This window comes from Chelonia mydas, chromosome 3, assembly GCF_015237465.2.
Source record: "Chelonia mydas isolate rCheMyd1 chromosome 3, rCheMyd1.pri.v2, whole genome shotgun sequence".
NCBI classification, from domain to species: domain Eukaryota; kingdom Metazoa; phylum Chordata; order Testudines; family Cheloniidae; genus Chelonia; species Chelonia mydas.
The window spans coordinates 145,343,982-145,370,958 of record NC_057851.1 but is presented as its reverse complement, the minus strand read 5'-3'; the positions used below and the strand labels follow the sequence as shown (position 1 = coordinate 145,370,958).

The following is a 26,977-nucleotide window of genomic DNA, read 5'->3' as shown; positions in this document are numbered from 1 at the left end:
GGAACCATATGAGCATAACCTTTGTCTGAACCTATAGAGTAGTGGTTCTTAAACTGTGGGTCAGGACCCCAAAGTGGGTTGCGAACTGCTTTGAATGGGGTCACCAGGACTGGCTTAGATTTGCTGGGGCCCGGGACTGAAGCCCGAGCCCCACTGCCCAGGGCCAAAGCCAAATCCTGAGGGCTTCAGCCCTGGGTGGTGGGGCTTAGGTTGCAGGCCCCTGCCTGGGGCTAAAGCCCTTGAGCTTCAGCTTTGGCCCCCTTGTCCAGAGTGGTGGGGCTCAGGCTTTGGCCTCCCCACCCAGGGCAGTGGGGTTCAGGTGGGCTCAGGCTTCAGTCCCCCCTCTAGGGGTCATGAAGTAATTTTTTTTGTCAGAAGGGAGTCACGGTGCAATGAAGTTTGAGAACCCCTGCTATAGAGTCATTATGGACAGTTATATCTCCAACACAAGGGCCTTCAAGTTTTAGTTTTCTCCCCTGTACCATTCCATACCTATATGGAGCCATTGAGTGCTAGTGAGACAACATGGGCTTCAAGGCAGAGGTTGTGAGGGAAATTCCCAAACCTAAGCCATTCTTTTTAGGTGACAAATCTGAGGAACGGTTGCAGATTCAGGTGTAATTAGAGAAGGTTTTGGAACAAACTGATAAACAATAAGAAGTCACCAAGACCAGATGGTATTCACCCAAGATTTCTGAAGGAACTCGCATGTGAAAATGCAGAACTACTAACTGTGGTTTGTAACCTATTGTTTAAATCAGCTTCTGTACCAAATGACTAGAGGATAACTAATGTGATGCCAATTTTTAAAAAAGGCTCCAGAGGTGATCCTGGCAATTACAGGCTGGTAAGCCTGACTTCAGTACCGGGCAAACTGTGTGAAACTATAGTAAAGAACAAAATTATCAGACACATAGATGAAAATAATTTGTTGGGGAAGAGTCAAAATGGTTTTTGTAAAGGGAAATCATGCCTCATCAATCCACTAGAATTCTTTGAGGGGGTCAACAAGCATGTGGACATGGGAGATCCAGTGGATATAGTGTACTTAGCTTTTCAGAAAGGCTTTGACAAAGGTCCCTCACCAAAGGCTCTGAAGCAAAGTAAACTGTCATGGGATAGAGGGAAGGTCCTCTCATGGATTGGTAACTGGTTAAAAGACAGGGAAAAAAGGGTAGAAATAAATTATCAGTTTTCAGAATGGAGAGCAGTAAATAGTGGTATCCCCCCCAGGGATCTGTACTGGGACCAGTCTTATTCAACATATTCATAACTGATCTGGAAAAAGGGGTAAACAATAAGGTTGCAAAATTTGCAGATGATACAAGAGAGTTAAGTCCCAAGCAGACTGCAAAGAGCTACAAAAGGATCTCACAAAACTAGGTGACTAGGCAACAAAAAGGCAGATGAAATTCAATGTTGATAAATGCATGTATAGTTGGGATTATATTTTCCAATGTACATATAAAATGATGGGGTCTAAATTAGCTGTTACCACTCAAGAAAGATCTTGGAGTCATTGTGGATAGTTCTCTGAAAACATCCACTCAATGTGCAGTGGCAGTCAAAAAAAACCAGAATGTTGGGAATCATTAAGAAAGGGATAGATAACAAGACAGAAAATATCATATTGCCTCTATATAAATTCCTGGTATGCCCACATCTTGAATACTGCACACAGATGTGGTCTCTCCATCTCAAAAAAAGATATATTGGAATTGGAAAAAGTTCAGAAAAGGGCAACAAAAATGATTAGGGGTATGGAACGGCTTCAAAATGAGGAGTGATTAATAAGACTGGGACTTTTCAGCTTGGAAAAGAGATGACGAAGGTGGGGATATGATAGAGGTCTATAAAATCATGACTGGTTTGGAAAAAGTAAATAAGGATGTGTTAGTTTCTTATAACACAAGAACTAGGGGTCACCAAATGAAATTAATAGGCAGCAGGTTTAAAACAAAAGGAAGTATTTTTTCATACAACGCACAGTCAACCTGTGGAACTCCTTGCCAGAGGATGTTGTGAAGGCCAAGACTAACAGGCCTCTTCAAAAAAGAACTAGATACATTAATGGAGGATAGGTCCATCAGTGGCTATTAGCCAGGATGGACAGGGATGGTGTCCCTAGCCTCTGTTTGCCAGAAGCTAGGAATGGGCGACAAGATGGATCACTTGATGATTACCTGTTCTGTTCATTCCTTATGGGGCACCTGGCATTGGCCATTATCAGTAGACAGGATACTGGGCTAGATGGACCTCTGGTCTGACCCAGTATGGCCGTTCTTATGTTCTATGCTAATAGAAAACTCCCAGCTTTATACCTCCTTTACCAGATGCTACCATCATCTCCTCCAAGTTTTGTTTGGCTAAAATTAGTGCCTGATAAAGAACAGCTGACTGAAGATGAACCCTAACAAGACTGAGATGATGTTGGTGGGAAGAAGTAGTACTTGGAAGAACTCACCTTCATTACAACACCCACCATTGAAGGTATCTGCACTCAAACTGTTGGACCCCAATCACACCAGACGCTGATCTGGCCATTGTGATCCATGTTTTCATGCCTTCAGGCTTGACTACCGCAGTTTTGGGGGGAAGCTTTATAGTGATAGACTCAAGGAGCTCCATCTGTTTAGCTTAACGAAGAGCAGGTTAAGGGGTGACTTGATTAGAGTCTATAAATACCTACCTGGGGAACAAATATTTAATAAAGGACTCTTCAATCTAGTAGAGGAAGATTGAACATGCTCCAATAGCTGGAAGATGAAACTAGAAAGATTCAGACTGGAGGAACTAAGATATCAAGTTTTAACAGTGATAGTAATTAACCATTGTAACAACTTATCAGCAGTCATGGTGGATTCTCCACTACAGACAATTTTTAAATCAAGATGGGATGTTTTTCTAAAAGATAGGATTTAGGAATTATTTCTAGGAAGTTCTATGGCTTGTGTTTTCAGAAGATCGGATTAGATGATCACAGTGGTCTCTTCTGGCCTTGGAATTTATTAATTCTCTTTACCGAGGAATGCAGGCAAATGCCCTGAGGTAACTACAGCTTTTTCAAAATGAATCATGCCTGGTAACAAGTTACCAGAGACACACAATTCCAACTGCCACTCCCTAAACTGGCTCCCAGTTGTATTCACTGTACTGATTTCCAAATTGGCACAGGACTGGTCCTAGCTAATTTAGAGATCACATCTTCCTCTACAATAATCACCTTGCACAACAGCTTTGCTCTAGCAAATTTTTTGACAAACATGAAAATTCCTATCCACACAGACAAATGTCATGGTTGAATGATAATGTAAATATATATATATATATCTATCTCGAACTCTAAACATATAAAATATAGATTCATTCTGGAATGAAACTGCTAGAAGCTCAGGACAGCTAGGAGGCCAGAGAGCTCATTTTTAAGTACATGTCTGTAACAGGAGGTGGTTACAGTCAGTGGTTTGTTGGAAAGCATTAGCAGTTCATACTCCATCAGCAAAAATACCTGGATTACATTGTGTCTACTGACCCACTGCCCAAGACAGAATTTGTAACACAGAGATATATTAAAGCATCTTAATACATTTTATTTCATCAAGCCTATGGCAGGGTAGAGAAGCTGCAGGTGTTCCATGAATAAAACAGATCTGTTTTACATTCTCCTCCATCCCTGGGCTTTACATGGCTAAGAGAAAGAATTAAATTTACTCTACAGGGCTGGAAATGACTGGCCTGTTATCCAGTATAGTGCATGTCAGGGCAGATAATCAGCAGAGAAGAGATTACTTCCTACTGCGGATACAGAATGCTGCTGTACTGTTTAAAATAGTTAGACATCATTCATAGCAAGGTAACAGTAATCCCCAAAGCAGAGTGTTTATGCAACTCTCCCCCTTACAAAGGGAAAGAGGACTTAATTTGTTTTAAAAGATATTTTTGGCATTAAAGCCGCTAAACATTAGGGGAATCCTAAAATAAGCGTAATCTGCTGGTTTTTCAAGTGAAGGAAAATGGACCAGATAAGACAAATGTAAAAATAGAAGAAATAGCTAAGATACAAAGCAAACATTCTAGAGACTTGTACAGAGTACTTGAGAAACTCTTGCTCTATAGATGCCACTGTGATCCAGTTTATTCCCCTGATACTCCCCATCAGACTGCTCTAAAAGAGCAGCCAACAATGGAAATAAATAAAATTGTGTTACAGTCCAGCTTAATGAAGCTCCCAATGCAATTTGTGCGCACTGTCACTTTAAATTTTTAAAAAAAAATATTCTCTTCTGCTGACATTTTTTATTGTCTCCTTCCAGACAGTTCCATCCTTGCACAAACTATAATTACCTTTTTTCCTCTCTTCTGTAGGAATTGCTTTGTGCTGGTAATGTCTGCTTTCATTGCACAAATCCAGCAACATTCACTTTTAATGACATTTTACAAAAAGAAGAAAAATAAACCCAACAAGCCCACAAATCACAACAATTCACCAAAAAATTGACCTTTGGAAATGAATGAGCCAAACTAATCTCCTGTTTCCCCAAACTTTATAAATGGCAGGGACTCTGAGTAAGTGCTAGGGATAAAGGTAAAACTTTTGCATTCAACATGCTTTTGCTGGGAATCTTTTCACCCCTCCCCCCATCCACCTCGCCCTGAGAAGAGAGATGAGTCACATTATGGTAAAGCTTTTTATCCAAATTAATATAATTTTTAAAACTCCAGGAGAAATGGCCCAAGGCAGTTTTTGCCACAGATAGTGATATGTTCCTCCTATCATTTCTATTCCAAGAGCAGAACTGGCCGGGGTTGGGGGGGTGGGGGTGGGGGTTGCTAACTCCTTAATGCTGGAAATCAGGGTTTCTAGATATTAATGCAAAGCATTTTAGAGCTTATCAAGTGATCCCAAGTTAATATGCCTCTACAGAGGGACAGACACACACACACATACAGCCAGCCGCACATGTTCCAGGAAACACAGACAGCACCAACAGATGGGCTGGTGACCTTGTTTATTCCACAGTTGCCTGTGATCACTGTAGCTAGCCTTTCCTTGTCTTTTTAAAGATGTTCTTTTCAACTGAGTGCTTACTAGAAGCTACCAACAAAAGTGATAACTGAACTGAAATCAGCAGGAGAAGGGGAAGACATCAGAGAGCGTAAGATGCATCATAATGTGTCTCTGAGTCTTCCCACTCATGCTTTAGGACTGGAGCACCACTAGGCTGCAGGCAAACAAGTCTCAACCTGGATTCACATGGCAAGCATATCATGCCATGACATCTGTGATGCAAAGTGAAAGTTTATGCCTCAGAGCCTCAGGATAGTTAGGAAGTACTGCTGATTTGCAGTTCTAATACTGGATAGAAAATATGTCTCTTCTGATACCCTTGATGGTGTGTAAGAGAGTGAGAGGTGAAGAACCTAGTGAGAAAGAGAAGCATGTTTCCCTTCTGATTTGCTCTGTTTTCTTCCCTCTCTTGCAAATAGGACCTAAGCCAACCCACACAACCATACATATAGGCAAAAAGCCATCAGTGGTGCAAGGCTACCATGAGGTCAGAGGGAAACAACTGACATGCTTGCACATGAATGCAAGGAGTCTGTTCAAAACAGATATTATAGGGATTACAAAAACATGGTGGAATTACACTCATGACTAGAATACAGGTATTGATGGGTATGTGCTATTTAGGAGAGAGAGGAATAAAGGTAAAAGCTGTGTGTGGAGGAATAGCACGTCAAATCAACGAAGCGGTAAACTGTAAAGAAATACGAAGTAACAGATTGGCCAAAACAGTCAGTCTGGGTCAAAATCACTTTGGGGAAAGATTGTGAAATAGGTTCTATTAGTATAGTGTTAGGAGTCTGCTTTTGACCCTCAGAGTCAGACTTAGATATGGATAGATACCTCTAATATTAGAAAGAAATACTATTGGGAATTATGTAAATGGGAGACTGACTTCCCAAACATAGACTGGAGAATAAACGCTACTAATACTGATAGAGCCCAGTTATTCCTGGATGTGACAGACAGTTTTCTTCATCAAACTGCCCCAAACCAACAAGAGGTGATGCGATTTTAGACATGGTTTTGGTCAGTAGTGAAGACATCATAGAAGAGCTGGTTGTAGGAAATAACCTTGGATCGAGTGGTCACAAGTTGATTTAGTTTAAATTAAATGGAAGGATAATCAAAACGTCAACTATGATTTTATATTTCAAAAGGGCAGACCAGACACTTTGGGAAATTAAGGGAAATAGTTAAAGAAGTCAACTGGACTAAAGAGCTCAACAACTTAAATGCAGAAGAGGTTTGGAATTTCTTCAAATGAACTATACAAAACGATCTGAAATTTGCACCACAAGCAAGGGGGAAAAACTTGTAGAGAAAGGCTCCAGACCCAGCTGGATAAATAACCACCTTAAAAAGGTTATTAGGAGTAATCAGAGAGTCTATTGGGAATGGAAGAAGGGGATGATCAGCAAATAAAGCTACATTGTGGAGGTTAGAAAAGGTAGGAATAAAGTGAGAATTGCCAAGAGTCAAGCTGGATAAAAAAAAAGAATAAGGATGGATGAAGTTGGGCAGCTATGCAGTGAGGTTTGGGAAGGAGATTAAAGATAATCTAGGTATAGCCCCAAAACTAAATAAATACTTGCCTCGGATTTCAATAAAGATAATATGAAAAATGTGCATGAAAGCAGAATGGCTAATGGAAATGGAAATTACCACAAGTGAGATGGAAGAAAAACTTAAAGCGCTTTAATGCAACTCAGATCAGGGGACTGGATAATTTCCATCCCAGAATACTGAAAGAACTGGAATCTGAGATTGCTAGTCTGATAGCCAGAATCTGTAATAAATCTGTCTATTTGGTGATATTACCATTTAACTGGAGAAAAGCAAAAGTAGTATCTGTACTTAAGAAAGGGGGGAAAAGTGATCTGGGCAATTACAAACCTGTTAGTCTGATCTCAGTAATATGCAAGGTTTTAGAACAAATGGCGAAGGAAAACATGGAGATAAATGGTAAAGGGGATATAAAGCAACATGGGTTTACTGGAAGTAGATCATGCCAGTTATTTGAGAAAATAACTGATTTTTTAGATAAGGGAGTACAGTAGATCTAATATATTTGGACTTCAGTAAAGCATTTGACAAGGTACCACATGGGAAATTATTAGGTGAATTAGGGAAGGCAGAGATCAGTACAAGAATTGTAAGGTGGATAAAGAACAAACTGAAGGGGAGAATGTAATTGGGTTGTACTGAAAGGTCAATTATTAGACCGGAGAGAGATTACTAGTGGAGTTCCCCAAGGATAGGTTGAGGGACCAATCTTCATCAATATTTTTTATTACTGATCTGGACACAAAAAGTAGGAGTGTGCTAATGAAATTTGCTGATGATACAAAAGTTGGGGGCATCGTCAATGCAGAGGAGGATTTGATGATCTGGAGTGACATAAACGGGATGAAATTCAATAGTATGAAGTGCAAGGTCAGGCATTTAGGGTCTGATAGGTATTTCTGCTACACACTGGGGACTCATCGGTTGGAAGCAACAAAGGAGGAGAGAGACCTGGGTAGGTGGGTCGATCTCAGGATGACTATAATCACCTCTGTGCTGTGGCTATGAAAAAGGCTAATGCAATGAGGCATTTCAAGTATTAATGCCATTGTACAAGGCACTAGTAAAAACTCATTTGGAATATTGTGTACAATTCTGGTCATCCATGTTCAAGAAAGTTGAATTCAAACTGGAACAGGTGCAGAGAAGAGTTATGAGACTAATAAGGGGAATGGAGATCCTTTCTTATGAAAGGAGCTTGGAAGACGGCTGAGCGGGGATATTATTGCTCTCTATAAGTACATTGGGTGGTAAAAGGAGGGAGAGTGAAGAGCTATTGAAGCTAAAGGACAATGTTGGCACAAGAACAAATGGATATAAACTGGCCATGGACAAATTAAGGCTGGAATTTAGAAGAAGGTTTCTAACCCTCAAAGGGGTCAGGTTCTGGAACAGCCCACAAAAGAAGTTGTGGGGGCAAAACTTGGTTTTGAGAGAGAACAGGTCAAATTCATGAGTGCAATTGTATGACAGGTTTGCTTGTCACGGAAGGGGACAGAGCTCAACAGCCTTGGGGCTCACTTCTGGTTTATGTTCCTAAAAGCGCATCTTTCAGGGTTTCAGCTGGCCACCCCAGCAGGGGGTCACGAAGAGATTTATACATTGGGGGATTTAAAAAAAAAAATCTCCTTGTGAAACGTTGGGGAGGGCCAGGGCTCGGAGGTAGCACCAAGCATTCTCTCTCTTAGATGTGCTTGGCAGGCTGGTTCTTGCTAACATGCTCAGCACCTAACTGACCACTGTATGTGGGGTTGGGAAGGAATTTCCTCCCAGATTGGGGGGGAACCCTTGGGGCTTTTTGCCTTCCTCTGCAGCATATGGGTGCAAGTCTACCAGACAATCCTGGCATGTATCTCTCACTTATTTATTTCCCTACCGTTGCGGGGTCCTTGGGCACTGGTACACCTTGATCCCTCCTATTCTTTGCCTGAGGCACATAATAGTTTAGCTTCCTGTGGGCTCTAATTTTGGTTGTTGGGTTTATTGTGCGGGTGCTGGATGCTGTTGGTGGCTTGTGTTATACAGGAGGTCAATCTAGACAATCTGGTGGTCCCGTCTGTCCTTAAAGTCTATGACTGAATTGGTAGTGCTCTAATATTCCAGGGGTCTGTGCCCCATATAGAGGAGCAATCACGATGTGCCAAAGGCTTTGATATCTCTTGAGAAAGGTAAAGTGGATGGGATACAGCCACCCGAGCATCTGTGTTGGGGCATTAAGTATAAGGCTTCTTGGGTGTAGAACATTTCATACTTTGCACTGACTCTGGTTTAGTATTCATACTTCTCAAAGTCTCTGCACACCAAGTTAATCTCTACTAATACACTCCTCCCAAAAGTTGAGGATTCAATTAAAAGCCAAAGTGTATCCAATAATTTAATTAAAACAAGCAAGCAATACTAGGTGATCTGATAAAGTATGTGTACCTTCTGTTTTTTCAAACCAATGAAAATGGAAGTCAGATAAGGCTATTAAAGAGCCAGAATAAATCATGACAAGATTCCATGCTGAGGCAATGTGCAAGCTGCATAAATCCAGGGCATTTATATGGCTCCAGGTATTTTGACCTCAAACCTTCACATGCCTATCAGGACTCCAGTGCTTTAACTTGCAACACATTTTCTCAATTAGATTATTTATGCCCTGGATTTAAATAGCTGTCTACAGCTGTTGCTGTAAATTGATTAATCCCCTGACAATAGTCAGAGCTGCTGACCAAACCATTTGAGACAAAAAGCTCTAAATTTAGGCTGAAAACTCAGTGTAATCTATTTTATGTTCTGTTTCCCTCTCCCACTTAGAGGACTCCAGGTGCCACTTTGATTTTCCCTCTTGCCTCCTACTTCAGGGATCCATGTCATAGTAACCTCTTTCTTCTGGCAGAAGAAGGCTGGATGGAGTTCCATTCAGAAGCCCACTTGTGCTGGAAAGGTATGCAAAAAGAGCTGTAGAGTGATGAAAGATCACTTTCTTCCCCTCCCTGGGAAGCAAGGTGAATTTACACAGTACTTCCAACCCTTGCTGGTTCAGGATGTGACCGATAAGACCAAGATCACACACATGCCTGAGCCCAAACTGTTAAGCTCCCTGCTCAGCTATGGCTCCCAGGGCTTCTCAGCTCCTGGCATCCTATCAGCCTTAGTGGACTGATAAGGAACTGAGAGTCTAGAAGCCCTTGGGAGCCATGGCTGAGCCAGAAGCCTCAGAGTTTAGGATCCAGGGCTCCCAGCTCTGTGGCAAGGAGCCTGGAAACTCTCATTTTTCAGACAAGTCAAATGAGTCAGAATGAGTATGTGACTTACCTAAAGCCACAAAAGGATCCAGTGTCAGAGTTGAAATTAGAAGGTCTCACCTACGTTTCTTATGTTCAAGATCACTACATTACCTCTTCTGCTGAGTAGGTAAAATACAAGTAATGGTCTTTTTTTTTTTTTTTTAATTATTACCAGAATCACATCATCTTTTAGTCTGTGTGCATACTACCTATTTCCTACCTCAATTACACCAGTACTACTGTGAGAAGAGCCCTAAACAGGCCATCAGAAAGATGTTTACTTTTCTACTGTGGTGGCATCCCCACAAGAAGTTTGCACCTGGCTGCATACATGATTTATCAGTTTGGGGCTAAATACACATTCTTCCAGCCCAGTGTTTAAATGGGTAATCCAGATTCTGACAGACAACAAGAGTGACAGAGTCTATGAAGCAAAAAGTGGACAGATTCACAATCACATGAAGCATGCCAAAAGCAAAACTGATGTGAATTCTTTTTTTGGTTGATTGGTTGTTTTTTAAAGGGGTAGTGTACCTGTATGTGCGCTCTACTTTCCTGGCTTTTATAATCCTATCACTCTAAAACCCACAAGTCAATGATCAGACTTTAACCTGCCAGTGCCACACAGAAATAAGTTTGCACTTGAATGACAAAGTACATTTAGCTTTTGCCATCAGACACTGAATTTGCGAGTCACCGCTGAATCTCTACCCTGGCAGTCCAGAGAACTCATTACTCTTCGGGCCAGTTTTCATTCTAGTTTTATATCTCAGAATACAATACCTGCCATATTGTCCCAAGTACACTACAAAAATAATTGTTTAAACACTGTGAAACCATTGTAACTCAGGCATATTTTAAAAGGTATCTTCTCTCCTCTGTGAAGTCAGAAAAAACATGTTATAACCATGGGAAGGAGCCATGTTTTACCTAGATACTGATTATAACAGAGGTCCTAATGGTTATAACGTGTCTTTTTCTCAATTTTGTGGACAGAAACTACTTCTATATGACTGCTCTACATTGTTTCAAAATAGTGCTTACTCATGGTTATTGTTAAACATAGACGGGGCCTTAAATGGAAGGTTTTTACATTTCTTCCCTCTCTCTGCCCCCATTTTAAGGCTAGGTTCTGGACTGACAGTCAGGGAGACTAGAGACACCTATTGACAGAAAAGATATTGGACAGGCAACAGCAGTACTAGTCTGACGGACCACCACGAGGGGCTAAAGGGAAGCTCAGTCTCAGTTGCCATTCAGTCACAGCTTCTGCATGGACTGCTAACAGAATGCCAATGAAAGATGGTTGTTACGGGGGGAGGAAGGGTTTGGGATATGAACATGTATGTCCACTAGGAACTGAATACTGAGCACTAATTCATTTCACACAGGGACCACAGAACAGCCAGCGGATGGTAGTAATTTTTCTGTAACTGCTGACCAAGGCTGGATTTGAAATGGTGAAAGAGGGGAAATCCCATTACTGCCAATCCCCTAAACCATCCCCTTACGTCTTATATGAGATTTTTAATAGAGAGAAGCTCAGTTCACAGTTTCTGTGATTTTATACCACTCCAGAAAGCCACTGTAAATCTAACACTGTTAACAAAGACCTTGACAGGCTTTTAAGGTTTGACTTTAAAAATCAAGTAATACCAGAAATCAATTTTTTGTGACTAAACAGTTTACTAGTTGTAAATATTCATCTGCTGTGTGGAGAAATACGGTCATAAAATTAAGCAATATTTTCTATGCAAACAGCTTCCATAATTTAGATTATTATAATTTCAATGTATTTTTGAAAATGTGTACAGCTTCAGTTAATGGCCACATATATCTTATCAAATCATTAATGAAAAGCCTGTGAATCCATTCTACAAATAATCAGTTGGGAAATTTACATTGGAAAAAGGAAGAACTCTCAACGTTATGTTGCCATTTTTACTGACAACTTTACTGTCTCTAATTTTAGTCAACAAGTTTGCTCATGGTTGGCAACCTTGCTCACCACTCCTACTGAATTGGCAGTTTGATTTGCAAAGCAAACATGACCCACTGCTCAATTCTGTGTTGCTTACACTCTTGGCAGAAAGCTTATATTAAAATACACTTTGGGAGATAAGGTTCCTAACGTAATAGCTGATCTACTTGCCCACTGAACCAGATATTAAGTAACAGTATTTTTATGCAATCATTATCCATCATGGGAAACTAAACCATTCAAGGATTCACACAGTGCTAGAATCATCTGTCTGAACACATGCCTGGTGTAATTGGCTTCTAGGAAGGTTTCATAGGAAACTGGTGTTACTCAGATATTGTTAATTTAAAGGTTATCCAGTCAGAGAGGCACAGAATGAGAAGTCATTTTCAAATTTCGCCTCCTCACTGAAGCCTGCAAAGTGCATTGGCAATTAACAATTCCTATCACCTCTCCCAGTTCACTGTGAGAGAAGACTCAGAACTCGTCTTACAAATTGCTCTTTTGAAGATCAAAGGGAAGCGGAATTTGTCTGTGTGCACTCTGGATGAGATTGTAATTTAATGGAATTTTCAGAGAAAGCTTGGCAGTGTGTTCATATGACAGCCCCAGGGTAGAGGATTCAGGGGAGCTCTGTAACTCTTCCCTTCTAAGCGTCTTCCTTGCCTTTAATTGGCACCTCATTAGAAATTAATGAAAATGACATCCTCTGTTCTTCCTGCTTTAGGCACAGAGTGCTACAAAAAGGCCCATCACAATTCATAACACATTCAATTTATATAGCAATGGCTCTTAAGCATTATTTATGAGCTGTGAATTTCTTGTCAGCAGTTAATAAGCTGTACAGAGGGAAAGGAGAATGAAAAAAGATGGTGAATATGTAAAAAACAATATTTCTACAGCTGAGAAATGTTGTGTTTGAGCTTAAAGTATCTTTATTGGGAATCCCTTCTCAGTAGTAAATTGTTTCCCTCCCCCCCACCCCTAAAACCCTACCACACTTAAATTTGTCTGAAGTTCCACGTAGTGTCAATGAAATGGGATCCATGGTAATGCCTGGCTATCTGAGAGGCAGTGGGAGCAATGGAGCAGGATAAAGGGCATGTCTGGCCCCAGTTCTCTGAAGTGCAGTGTCCTGCAGGAGAGTGATTACACCTGGAGAGGTGTAACAGGCTTGAAGCATCATATCGTTAGGACTTGGAAACTGTAAAACTATGGTGTAAGCTCTGGATATCTAGTTCAGATGACACTGGTAAGCAAGGCCATATAAGCTCTAAGCTAATGCAAAAACTGCATTTTACAAGCATTTGTAAACCACCAGAAACTGCTGAAAGTAAAGCCATGCATTGTTCAGAATGTAAACATTGCAATAATGTTACTCTGAGAGCGTAAGTTCCTGGGTATGGCAGACTGTGAAAGACACATTTGTGAAATCTGCACGAGGTAATGGGTTGCAGAGGTGTTTGCTTAGCCTACAGCATTATCTAATGAGCTTCTAGACAGTCATTCAGTGGATGAAATATTCAGAAATAGACACTGCTCGCTTCAGAACTTCAGGGTAGATGGGGAAACATCACTGCATATACAGCTCATCTGACTGCTCAGTGCATGCCCGATAATAGCAGGCAGTATTGCATCAGATTTTCATGCAAACAAGTCTGTTGGAGGCAGCATACCCAACTTGATGAAACAATGGCCTAATCAAATATTACAAATCCTCTCCCTAGCACATGGGTTATCCGAGTGGAAATGCAGTAACCACAAAAGAAAAACCACAGGCACCTTGTTTCGGAGGAGTTGTCTCTTGAGGGTTCATTGTTAATGCTACCCTTCCAGAGAAAAAACAAACGTTTTGGGAGAATTTTCTTTAAAAAAATATTGGCAACAAAATACGAAACACCCAAATTCAAAGAAAAGGCATGCATATTCCAGTTACCTCTCTCTCATGTTTAGTGTTAATGCTAGTGCTGGGGCAGGTGACTATGGGAAAAAGACAACTTGTAAATGTTGAAGAAATGTTAAGCTGCTTTTGGAAACTGTACCCTTGCTGCTTCTTTTGGTATAGGTTTCAGAGTGGTAGCTGTGTTAGTCTGTATCACCAAAAAGAACAAGGAGGACTTGTGGCACCTTAGAGACTAACAAATTTATTTGAGCATAAGCTTTCGTGGGCTAAAACCCACTTCATCGGATGCATGCAGTGGAAAATACAGTAGGAAGATATATATACACACAGAGAACATGAAAAAATGGGTGTTGCCATACACACTGTAACGAGAGTGATCAATTAAGGTGAGCTATTATCAGCGGGAGAAAAAAACCTTTTGTAGTGATAATCAGGATGGCCCATTTCTAACAGTTGACAAGAAGGTGAGAGTAACAGTAGGGAGGGAAATAAGCATGGGGAAATAGAAAAGGAGTACTTGTGGCACCTTAGAGACTAACAAATTTATTTGAGCATAAGCTTTCATGAGCTACAGCTCACTTCATTGGATGCATTCAGTGGAATTTCAGTATTTTCCACTGAATGCATCCGATGAAGTGAGCTGTAGCTCACGAAAGCTTATGCTCAAATAAATTTGTTAGTCTCTAAGGTGCCACAAGTACTCCTTTTCTTTTTGCGAATACAAACTAACACAGCTGCTACTCTGAAACCTGTCATGGGGAAATAGTTTTACTTTGTGTAATGACCCATCCACTCCCAGTCTTTACTCAAGCCTAATTTAATGGTGTCCATTTTGCAAATTAATTCCAATTCAGCAGTCTCTCGTTGGAGTCTGTTTTTGAAGTTTTTTTGTTGTAATATTGCAACTTTTAGGTCTGTAATCGAGTGACCAGGGAGACTGAAGTGTTCTCCAACGGGTCTTTGAATGTTATAATTCTTGACGTCTGATTTGTGTCCATTTATTCTTTTACAATAAAGACTGTCCGGTCTCTGAAGCAAACACTCACCAGCAACCACATACCACACAACAAAAACACTAACCCAGGAACCTATCCTTGCAACAAAGCCCGTTGCCAACTCTGTCCACATCTCTCTCCAGGGGAAACCATCATAGGAACTAATCACATCAGCCACACTGTCAGAGGCTCGTTCACCTGTACATCTACCAATGTTATATATGCCATCATGTGCCAGCAATGCCCCTCTGCCATGTACGTTGGTCATACCGGACAGTCTCTATGTAAAAGAATAAATGGACACAAATCAGACGTCAAGAATTATAACATTCAGAAACCAGTCAGAGAACACTGTGCCAACGTAACTGTTTCAGTAAAAAAAATGTTATAATTCTTGACGTCTGATTTGTGTCTACATCCCTATCTGAAATAGTTATACTGGTACAAAATCTGTATATAGACCAGGCCTTTGATTTAAATACTTATCAATTTTAATAACATGAAGCTATTAACTAAGGGAAGGATCTTTTTTTTAAAAAAAAATACAATTTTTAACTTCATTGTCGCTTATGTTGCAATTTTTTTTGTTTATTTTGGCATCTAATTGCCGCTTTTGTTTAACCAGACAATGCAAAGATGCTTATACTGTGGCTCTCAACCCTTCCAGACTTCTGTACCCCTTTCAGGAGTCTGATTTGTCTTGTGAACCCCCAAGTTTCATCTCACTTAAACTACTTGCTTACAAAATCAGACATCAAAATACAAAAGCGTCACAGCACACTATTACTGAAAAGTTGCTTACTTTCTCATTTTTACCATATGATTATAAAATAAATCGGCTGGAAGATAAATATTGTACTTACATTTCAGTGTATAGTATATAGAGCAATATAAACATGCCATTGTCCTTATGAAATTTTAGTTTGTACTGACTTCGCTGGTGCTTTTTATGTAGCCTGTAGCAAAACTAGGCAAAGATCTAGATGAGCTGATGCACCCCCTGGAAAACCTCTGCATACTCCCAGAGGTACACTGCCACTGGTTAAGAACCACTGGCTTAGACAATAAAATCTCTACCACTGACGCATCCAGAGTGGGGGAGGTGTACATTTTCACATTTGCAGTTTCTATTGTTTGGATGGAAATACTTTTCTACCAAACTAGCAGTGATAGGGCAACAGTATGTTGATTGCCAGCGTGATGGCTTTATCTTCATATGAGAACTTATTTTTAACTGGAAGTTTAGAATTTGCAGAATACAGCAAAAATTGCTGATACTAAAATTACACAATCCACTTATTTTTATACTTGCAAAATTCTCTTGACCTTGACCCCCTAACTATGCTTGGACAATACTTCCTCTCAGTTCTATGTAGTAGGACATCCCAGAGTGCATTGGTCAAAATGCCACAGGTGTCATTGTGTTTACAAGTCCTCTGAGCACTCAATTACTGTAGTGAGGCATCATGAAACAAGTAGCAAACTTCACCAAATGTATAAACATCAACAGGATTAGGAAGTGTGGTATGCAGGAAGCACAAACTTAGTTGATACATGATTGTGTTATGAAAAAAATTACTATGCAAATAAAAGTACCATGTGTTTGTTGTAACCAAGTCTAATGAGTGTATTGCAAATTGATTACAACAAATACAATTGTATTTGTGTGGATGAGACAATTTCTCCCATGGTGTCCACCGCATTCATCACTTTTCCATGTAATAATACAAATTCCAAAATCCAATAGATTTAGAGTAGTCTGAATGAGACAAGCTAGTGGTCAGCATAGGCAATAGCATCCACCCCGAAAAACCTCAAATAGCTGAACAGTTTCCTCAACTTATGGAACAGTCTCCTTTGGGATGACATCAAGAATAGAAACGTTCAGCACAAAGGAAAGGGGTGGTTTTTTGGAAAGTTACAGACCCATCTAAAGATAGGATTCTTATATAGGGAGAAAGGACTGTCTTGTAATTTACATACAGGACAGAGGAAGACCTGTGTTTCTGCTCCAGGTTCTGCAGCAGACTTTTGTGTGATCTTCACCAAGTCAACTGATCTTCTCTGTGCTTCAAGCTTCTTCAGCTGTAAAGTGGGCATAACATTCATCCACCTCACAGGGAGTTATGAAGCTACATTCATTTATGCGTGTTAAATGGTTTGAGATCCTTTGGTAGAAGGCTCTACATAAGGACAGAGCATTAGTGGAAATTGATCTGACAGCATTAACTGTAACTTTTGCCACCAATGAAAGCTAGATCCTTTCTCTCAAATTTATCTTTAAAAGGTCTGAATAGGACTGCTACATTTTCCCATCCGTGCAACGGTACCTAATGTCATTCTGTCAGAAAGCTTAATTTTAACAGTATTGACAACCAGTACTTACCACAGCGACATGATCCCAATTCCTGCTGTACTAGCTCCAGTTTTGTTTGGCACTGGAAGCACCTGCGTCTGCTTTTCTGTTTGGATCGACTGGTTTCCTCAGGCCTGTCATTACTGTCCTCCAGTAGCCGTGGCCGTTTCACAGGAGAAGCCTCGCTCTCTGACTGTGAATCTGTAATATTCAGAACAAACATTTGGGGGAAATGTTAGAACCTCCTTTTTGAGGTCCTGTTCTAGAAAGATTAACGGTCTATTACTTGCATCTGGGGTCACTTGCAAGGATTATGTTCCTTCCTGCTCTATTGCATATATACATTCTTCAACAGTCAACACAGGCACCAACTAAGGGAGCAATTATCTTTGTTCCCTACAAGGACCCCTCCTGGCTCACAATACTGAAAATAAAATAAACTGGATAACTCCTCCCGGCCACAGCTTAGTTGTGCACAGACACATGTAGCACGCACACCATCCTAAACAATTGCAAGCTTCATTTAGTTTCTCCTACATGACTTTATTCCCCCTATACAAACCAACTGAACAAGGCTGCTGATGAAAGCCAACTGAAAGCGAGTTCAGCCTATTTCCTGGTTGGATAGAACAGAGGCTTTAAGGCACAGTGTGCTAGCTACAGCTCTGAAAACTGAAGGCGGAATACAAAAGCATCATACTGTGCCTCCCTTTCTCTACAAGGATAACAATCTAAATGTAAATGATTACACATCACCAAGATAAACTAACCCCATGGATGCTATAGATTCAAAGTGCTCCTGGATTCTCTCTTTAAACTAGGCACAACACTACTTCCATTAATAACCTTTTTTATATACATTTCCTCTTATAAGAAAGCGTGCTACTCTTAGAGGATGTAAATCCGCAGATGTTGCAGTTATTAGTGTATCTGTCGTAAGAATGAGAAGCTAATTAATTGTCTGCACATGACATTTTGTCAGACCACAGCGATTGGCACTATAGAAAAGTCCAAGATGAATGGATCCCACTCTCAAACCTGCCATCTTGCCTGTGGGATGCTCTTCACACTACCAACTTCCTTCAGGCTAAAAAGGTTAGGTAAGCATTTGTTTTAGGTGAGATAGTGCAGAAGAAAATCCTCTGTTGGGAATCCAGGATTCGGAGAGAACAGGCGTTCCCAGGCACCACGGTCTCCCAATATTGTCAGATTCTGAGGTACCCTTTCCCCCCCACCCCCAGGCCTAGAAACAATATAATATTTAAAACAAAAATCAAATCTTTCTTCTTCCATTTCATTTCTGCAACCACAGTCCCCCTTGATACAACATCCACCTCCTCAGAAGTTAACCTTTCCCTGCACAGGAACAAAAGGCTTTTGTTTCCAAACAGGTACATTAAGTGGACAATATTTTGAACAGCAGCTCTGCTGTAACATTACAGGCCTGCAATAAGGGGGGCGGGGGACCCTAATTCAACAGTGCTGTTGCAGCAGAACCAAGTCTCAATAACTTCCTGAAAGTGGTTTTGTCCCATCTACACTACAAATCAAACTGTCTGCAGTACTATTTCAAGTAGATCCACTGCTGAAAGCCAGTGTTGAAATGGGTCAATATCCTAGTGTAGGATGGGGTCTGAGAAAAATCCGTGTTACTGTAGCGACACCAACTGTAAAAACATACATTCAACAAGACAGAACAAACATGCCTTCCTGGCAGGACCCTGGCCTTGTAAACAGCTTTATTTTAAAATGCTATTGCAGGTTCACTATGATGATGGAAAACGTGTTTAATTTGTGTGAGCTGAACCAGTTTTTAAAATAAAGTTTTCATCAGCAAGAATATTTTTAGGACCAAATTCAGTGCCCTGTGCTTGCCAGAACACCCTGTAAAGGGGTGAGGAAGCGAATCACTACCCAAGTAACAAAGCCACTCTACAGGATTAGCACAACAGCGTAAACAGTTATCCACACCCTTGTTGTTTTCCATATTGCGCCTCTTCCCAGCCAATCTGTCCAAAATGCATTAGCCAAAGTTCTCTCATCTAATTAGACCACGTCAGCCCACTTCTGACTTGCACCAATGACTTCCCATCTTGTCCACCATATACAATTTAAACTGCTCTATTTTCTTGCCCTCAAATGCTGCTCTGTGTGTAGTATCCATAGGTGCCTGCCTCCTAGATCAGTATACAGGGGGCCTACAGCTCATTCATATCCCACCAAAAGATTCACTTCTGTGAGGCCCACAAATAAATGACTTATTACATTTAAATAAGTTTACCTAAAGCGATTCCTTCTGGATTTCTAAATGCATCTGTTTTTCTGTATCAGTCTTTTTAATCTGTTTTGTATAGATGACTGGTGCTTAAGTTATAAATAAATAAACAAACAAACTAACTGTAGTAACACTTAGCATATAATGTGCTGCTCTCTGGGCACTCAGATACCACAAGGAAGGAGGCCATGAGAGAATCTAGCAGGGAAGATGGAGAAATGGATGCTTACTCGTGGGGGAATTCTGCGCCACTGTGCATGTGCAGAATTTATATTCCCCGCAGATTTCATTGTTTTTCTGCAGAAAAATGACTTTCTGACAGGGAAGCAAAGGGAAACCACAAGAGCAGTCATGAGACCCTTTTCAGCAGTATGATTTGGGTGCCCAGGACAGCTGGCAGAGAGGTAAATCATTGTGGGGTAGGGGGTGGGACTGGGGAAGACCTGGCTGGTGGCACCTACCCTGCGCCAGGCTCAGCTGCTAGTCTTGGCTGGGATGGGGAGGACGAGACTTCCTCTGCCCCGGCATGGAATCCAGGACCAGGTCAGACCCACCCCCAGATTTTTCCCACAGCTGCAGGAAACTCTGCAAACTCCCCCCCGCAACCCCTTCCCCCGCTTCCTGCACCCATCACTCCTCAGCTGCAGGGGGAGGGATCCCTGTACAGGGAGCTGCTCCCCCATCCGCCTAACCCCTATGCATGCAGACCCCCTCATGACTCTTCTGCTGAGCCTCACCGCCCCGCACTCAAACACTCCCCCCACCCGATAAGCCCCACTCCCCCTGCACCTGGACCACCCCGACGAGCCCCCCACACCCAGATCCCCACCCCACTGAGGCCCCCACACCCAGACCCCCCTGCCGAGCTCTATCCCCCACCCCAAACCCCCACCCCCCCTTAGCCCCAACCACCTTCACCTGAATCCCCCTGCAGAGTACCATTACCCCAGTGACATGCTGGAGTCTCCATATTTATTTGATAAATAAAATCTGCAGAGTTTTGCAGAATTTTAAAATACTGTGTGCAGAATTTTTAAATTTTTGGCGCAGAATACCCTCAGGAGTATATGGATCTTTGTTGTTATGGATCGACTGGCACCATTTTACCTCAAACCACTTCTATGCAGCAATGCAGGAGAAGTTCCATGACAAAGGCTCTTTGAACAGGCTCCAAGAATCCTAACTAAGCCAGACTCCTGAGCAGCAGACCTGCATCAATTCCACTGTCTTCACTATACATTATGATATTAGGCTGGGCATACTGGATTCTGAGGGTAACATACACCTGATGTGCTAGGAGTACTCCTTTCCACAGGAACAGTAGCCCAGTTCATGCTGTGTTTAATAGTGAAGCCTACTACAGTACAGCTCTTCACGGCTAAACAGCTGGGGAAAACAGGAACTATCCTACCTGCCAGGACTCATCACTCAGAGCAACATTCGACACTGCCGTTCCCAAATGGTTAACCTCACACATATCTTTGCTCTGAGAAAAATAAGCCATTCTGGTTCTTCTCAACAGTCAATTTTGCATTTTAAATTAAGTTAATGGAACAAACAGTGGCCTACTGGTTTATTATGAAGTCTCCATGAGAAATTCAAGTCCATGTGCCAAGCAGTATCTAATTTAGTTAATATAGCCAAATCCTGTGGAAAGGCTCCCCCTAAATTAGATAAACAGCTGCCCAGGGTCAGGCTTGCAACTGTATAATTAACTACATCCAAATATTAAATTACACATTTCCTGTTGATTAATAAATGACTAATCAAATATATAGATAAGATGGCTCATAATAGAAATGAGAGAAGATTTAGAAATAAAGCCTTTTAGATGCCCATATCTTCCTGGCTTGCTTGGTTTAAACACTATTTTGTTAGACTACAGAGAGGTTGCTTAGCCTAATTTTAAAGGACAGTAGCCCATTTCTCAGTTATCTGATTACTTAGAAATTATATTGAGTATTACATGCTCAAGTACTGTACAAAAACTAACTAACCCTCACGACAAACTGCAATGCAGGGAAGCACTATCCCCACTTTATGGATGAGGAAACTGAGGCAGGGAGAAAATGACTTGCCCACACAGTCAGTGGAAGAGTTGACATTAGAATTCAGAACCGTGACTCAACTTGGTGTTCATTCCCCCAGATCACCCTGCCTTCCAAAAGATTAAAGTAAAACACGTACTGAAATCTTGCATCAGTAAAGTATAGGGAGCAGACAATGAATGGAAATAGTTTACGTATAGTTTTAGTGACAGGATAGTGAAATGCAAGACACAAGTATGTTCAACAGCATGTTAGAGGAGCTGCAGGAACAGGATAAAACTGCTGAAGCCACTGAAGTCAAGAGTAAATTCTAATTAAAGCAATTAAACAATCAACAAGGGCTACAACAAAGTGGATGCTTTCAGGTGCTGACATGTTCTTACAAAACAAGGTGGCATGTGACCAACAGACATGGGTGTTTAAAAAAAAAAATAGTAAGTTTTCATGTTCATTCTGGAGGTCAATTCTTTTCTACTTCTAACACAGCCTGGTAGAGAAAGGGAGGAGAGAGCTTTCCGTTTCTTAATTGCAGGTGTAAGAATACAAAACCTTATTCTCGTGAAGGAAGGCAAAATTAAATAATTGAGCTATCCCAAGGTTTCATGAGGAGTCTCATCTACAGAGTAACACATCACTCTGTCCTCCATTTTCACTAACTGCAACTCCACATTTAGAGATGGGAAATTTGGATTTTTCTAATCTACCTCTAAGGATGCAGATTCTTCTAATTGTAGCTTCTCTGTCAGACTCATTTGAAAGTGAGAGAAGATTGGTAATTTAGTAGAGCAAGTTTTAAATTGGAGAGTTGAGTAGAAAAACAAATAGAGCAATGTTCTTAAAAATTCTGTTTGGTCTCTAACAGAAACTCACATTTGTTCCTTACTGTCACAGATCTTGTCTTCATTACTTATGTTCTCCAGCTCATAATTTCCAAATAAATCATGCCAGGACTGTCAGAACTGAATCCCAGTCTTCCAGTCACTCTCCTTCCACAGCAGAGTTTGCAGACTGCGCATACATGGCTTCACTAACAATCACTGTGGCTCTTTCCTGACATTGCCAGGGGACTGTGAGGCCAGCAGAGAGGTGAGTGCTTGGAAAATGTAGAGGATGGGGGAAGAGAAGGAAAAGAAGCAGGAGAGAAAGGAAATCCCTTCCCTTGCTGCTTGCTTTAAGAAAGAAATGAATCTGTTTAATCTCTAACTTCATGACAGCTTTTGAGGAACTCAATCAGGCTTTTTTGAACCCATCCCATTCTGACAGATTGACATTTATGATCCCAACTGCCTGTGCAAACATCAGTAAGAGCAATAATTAATGAACCCTCACACATCACTGCTATCTCTCCTCAGACCATTTAAAAAGGAGCATAAGCTGTTAAAACCTCTGTCCACAAAGAACCCCACATAGTCACAGGTAAAAAACACAACAGAGACTTGGAGAAATACAGGCAGTTTTTTTCAGCTAGTCTTAAAGCAAGGGATTATCATTCTCCTGATATGCTGAACTACACATTAGGAATATCTAAGAGGAAACAGCCTAATTACCTGATTTTTACTATTGCATTTGCCAGAATCTTTTTCTTTAAATAAACCGTATCGTATATTTCAAGTGAAGTTAAAGTTAACACATCTGTTTGAAATAGTATTTGCGTGTTTGCTGCAGCAATGGAAGTTCAACTATTTAAGGGGACTGGAGCATAGCAAAATTTGTAGCCATTTCCTCCAGCAACTTCCCCAACCCCTACTCCCCTTTGATACGTATTATGTATTGTCACATGTATTATTATTATTATACGTATTATGACAATTATTTTGAAACCCTGGTAATTACACTGTGGATGATATTCCCCCCACACAACCAGAATCTGCATTTTGAAAGCGGGTCATATATCCTGGTGTTCAACTCCTTGGTATTGTCCATTTCAGCAAGGAACCAATTTACTTTTTATTTCCCTGGATTTCTATAGGACATATTTTCAGGGGTTTTCCCCATAGAGTTCAGGTGTCCACGTCAGAGTCCTAAGGATCCTCTCCTATTTTTCTTCCTGCAGGATCCACATCATCCTGGTTGAGACGCAGACGGAATTCCTTTTAGAACCCATCAGGGCTGCTTCTGTTATGGCAGGGCAAGTCAAAGGGGCAATTCTAGATGGAGACGTCACTTAACCAATATGGGGCCCTCCCTCTTTTCATTTGGGTTGAATTTACCGTATTTACATAGCATTTATATTAGCTTGCCTTCACTGCCTACTCAAAGTAGAAAGGCCGAATGGTGACCCTTCAGGTATTTGCAAAACAGATGGTTGTCACAACATAGAATTCTGACCAAAAAAACAAAAACAAAACGTTTTCTGTTAGACACAAACAACAAATTGAACAATGGCTGTAGAGATACAGAAAGTTAGAAACAAATGAGTAATGGCCTTTTATTACACTTCTGTCCCCCTCGCCAACAGCTCATTTGCATGTGTCTGATAGGCCCTTTTTAAAAGTAAACTGACGCAGAAGTACTATACCACACACCATGTCTTAAACAAATTTAGTGTTTGTGTAACAATAGCCTAGTCTGAGGGTTTTTTCCAAGATTTTACCAAACTAGTGATCTTTGGTTCTTGTTTTGGGGTCTTCACAGATTCCTTAATCATAACTGTTCTCTGGTACTTTGACCTAGCACTCTAGATAGAGATGTAGGTTTTAGCTGTGGTATCTGAACACCTTCCATATTAAATTGCCCATCCAAAAGTCCTACCATAACATAAAATTATCCTGACAACTCCTATTTTATGCAACTTTTTTCAATCTTTCTAGGCTGTAGCTCGTAAACCCCTATCCACAACACATTTCCTTACTAAGATTTAATGAGAAGTCCTGCTGTGATAACTGGGCCTACAGATTTACCCTAATTGTGAGCTCAATTGTGAAAAGTGAGTGAAAGTTCATAAAGCGTCACAATAACCTACAACCATAAATGTTGGTGGGAAAAGGTGGTGTGATACATGAAAGGGGGGAGACGGGGAAAGAGTAGCTCCCTTTGATGGACACCCAGCCAGCCAGTTAGCTGTAAAATCCCTCTTGGTCTGTTCTCTGCTTGCTCTACCTGTAAAGGGTTAATAAGCCCTTAGGTAAAAGAAAAGGAGTGGCCACCTGACCAAAAGAGCCAATGGGAAGGCTAGAACTTTTTAAAATAGGAGAAAAACTTCCCCTTTGTCTGTTGTTCTCTGGAGAAGGAGACATGGAGCAGCAATGCTATAAGCAGGAATGCTGTGTAAGTCTTGAATCAGGTATAAAAATTCATCTTCCATACCTAGAAGAAATCATTGGACAGGGCATGTTTAAATAAACGCGATTAGGTTTATTTCTTTATTTTGGCTTGTGGATCTCCTCTGTGCTAGCCCGAGATGCTTTTGTTTTGCTTGTAAACTTTAAGCTGAACCTCAAGAGAGCTATCTTGATGATTAATTTTTGTAATGGTTTCTTTTAAGATCTAGCAAAAAGCCTAAGTTCCAAATGTATTTCCTTTCTTTTTGTTTTTAATAAATTTTACCTTTTCTAAGAACTGGATTGGATTTTTGTGTCCCTAAGCGGTTAGTGCATGTGTTGTTTAATTAGCTGGTAGCAACAGCTAATTTCCTTTGTTTCCTTTCTCAGCTCTTCCCCGGAGGGGGGTGAAAGGGCTTGAGGGTACCCCACAGGGAGGAATTCACAGGTGCTCCTTCCTGGGTTCAATGGGGTTTTTTGCATTTGGGTGGTGGCAGCATTTACCAAGCCAAAGTCAGAGAAAAGCTGTAACCTTGGGAATGTAATACAAGCCTGGAGTGGCCACTATTAATTTTTAAAATCCTTGCAGGCCCCCACCTTCTGTACTCAAAGTGCCAGAGTGGGGATTCAGCCTTGACAGGTGGAAAATGGAGACAGAGACTGAATTAGTTCAAACAAAAAGGCCTCCTGATATAACTCCAGGAGTATATTAAATTATGCCTGGTAAACAAGGAAAGCACGGAATCAGAAGACAGTGAACCAAAACTGGTGGTCAAAATTAGACCTAATTCATGGACAAAATAATGTTCCACCCATCACTCCCTTTCAGGATTCTTAAAAAGAAAATACTTTTGGAGGGAAATGAGTGGAGATGAAACAAAGGGGGATAACTGCTGACAGAAAAGAGGGGGAGAGGAGTAAGTTTTACCATCATGGCCACCAGCCCACCTCTTCCTGGGACCCCAGGATTCAGTGGATGACACTGGCATGCTTTTGTCATCCTCATCCTAAGAGGTGTCCTGACTAGAGTCTGCACAAGATGACATCATCACCTCCAGTGGCTCAGGCTAAATCCTGAGCACCATCTGGCTTGTGACACACACACACACACACACACACCCACCTTTGTGTGTCTCTCCTTCCTTACCATATTTCTTCTCTTTCCTATTCCTCTAATTTTTTAACTCCTGTTTAATAAGAAAAGGAGTACTTGTGGCACCTTAGAGACTAACCAATTTATTTGAGCATAAGCTTTCGTGAGCTACAGCTCACTTCATCGGATGCAACTGATGAAGTGAGCTGTAGCTCATGAAAGCTTAGAGACTAACCAATTTATTCGAGCATAAGCTTTTGTGAGCTACAGCTCACTTCATCGGATGCATACTCTGTATGTAGCTCACGAAAGCTTATGCTCAAATAAATTGGTTAGTCTCTAAGGTGCCACAAGTACTCCTTTTCTTTTTGCGAATACAGACTAAAACGGCTGCTACTCTGAAACCTGTTTAATAAGAGTCAGGCTTAGGCTGCCAAGACTGTGTATTCTGCAACACTGCTGTGAGCCTGTGACCAGAGAGGCAGCTAAAAGCTATGATTTAACAGCCCAATGCTGGTATAAGTTTGTCAGTTCTCGGAGTGGCTGGTAAGACCATGTGCTATGCCTGTGTTTTTCCAGCAGAGGTTGCAAGTGACAGTCAACACCAGAGATGGAAGCTGCATTTTCTCTCTTTTCCCCAAAAGGACAGTTAATACAATCTTTCATACCATCTAAGAGACTGTGAGACAAAGGGGAGTTCTTTCTACAGAAAAAACTCTCTAGCTAACGGAAAAGGGAACAAGGGATCCTGTTAAAATGAAAGCCTTATTTAATACTTTACATTTCAAATACTTTAACTGTTTTTCCTTCTTTTCTGTATCTTTAATAAATGGTTAAAGTAAATTTTTAATGGTGTGTTTGTCATGGTACTAAGCAGGCTGAGGTCTCTGTATACCAAACCCCAAATCTTGTTTAACGCTGTTTAACGTTGGACAGTGATAGGAGCGTGTTAACATCTTTGACACTTTTATTCCATCTATATTAATACAACAGTCCAATTTCCCATCCTGTTAAGTATTTGTTTTCTGAGGTTACTACAGTATTCTAGCATTATTATTCACATTAATATCTGTTTATAACCTCTCGCTTTAGAACTTTGAGAACTTGATTAGGGGTTTTTTTGGGGGGAAAGATTTAAAAAAAACTTGATGCAGTGAAACTTA

General features: G+C 40.9%; 1 protein-coding gene and 1 long non-coding RNA gene across 3 annotated transcripts in view; one reads left to right on the top strand and one right to left on the bottom strand.

Moving 5' to 3' along the window:
- The window catches only part of ZFAND3 (zinc finger AN1-type containing 3), a 240,902-nt gene that overhangs the window by 12,749 nt on the left and 201,176 nt on the right, over window positions 1-26,977 (bottom strand). For both annotated transcript variants that reach the window (XM_037895532.2, XM_037895531.2), the window contains exon 6: window positions 17,169-17,339. In XM_037895532.2, coding sequence (XP_037751460.1) covers window positions 17,169-17,339 — 171 coding nt within the window. The remainder of the gene's footprint in view (window positions 1-17,168; window positions 17,340-26,977) is intronic.
- Window positions 1-26,977, top strand: part of LOC119565824 — a 58,402-nt gene that overhangs the window by 23,804 nt on the left and 7,621 nt on the right. Inside the window, exon 2 of the long non-coding RNA XR_006289764.1 lies at window positions 9,431-9,560. This is a non-coding gene — a long non-coding RNA (uncharacterized LOC119565824). The remainder of the gene's footprint in view (window positions 1-9,430; window positions 9,561-26,977) is intronic.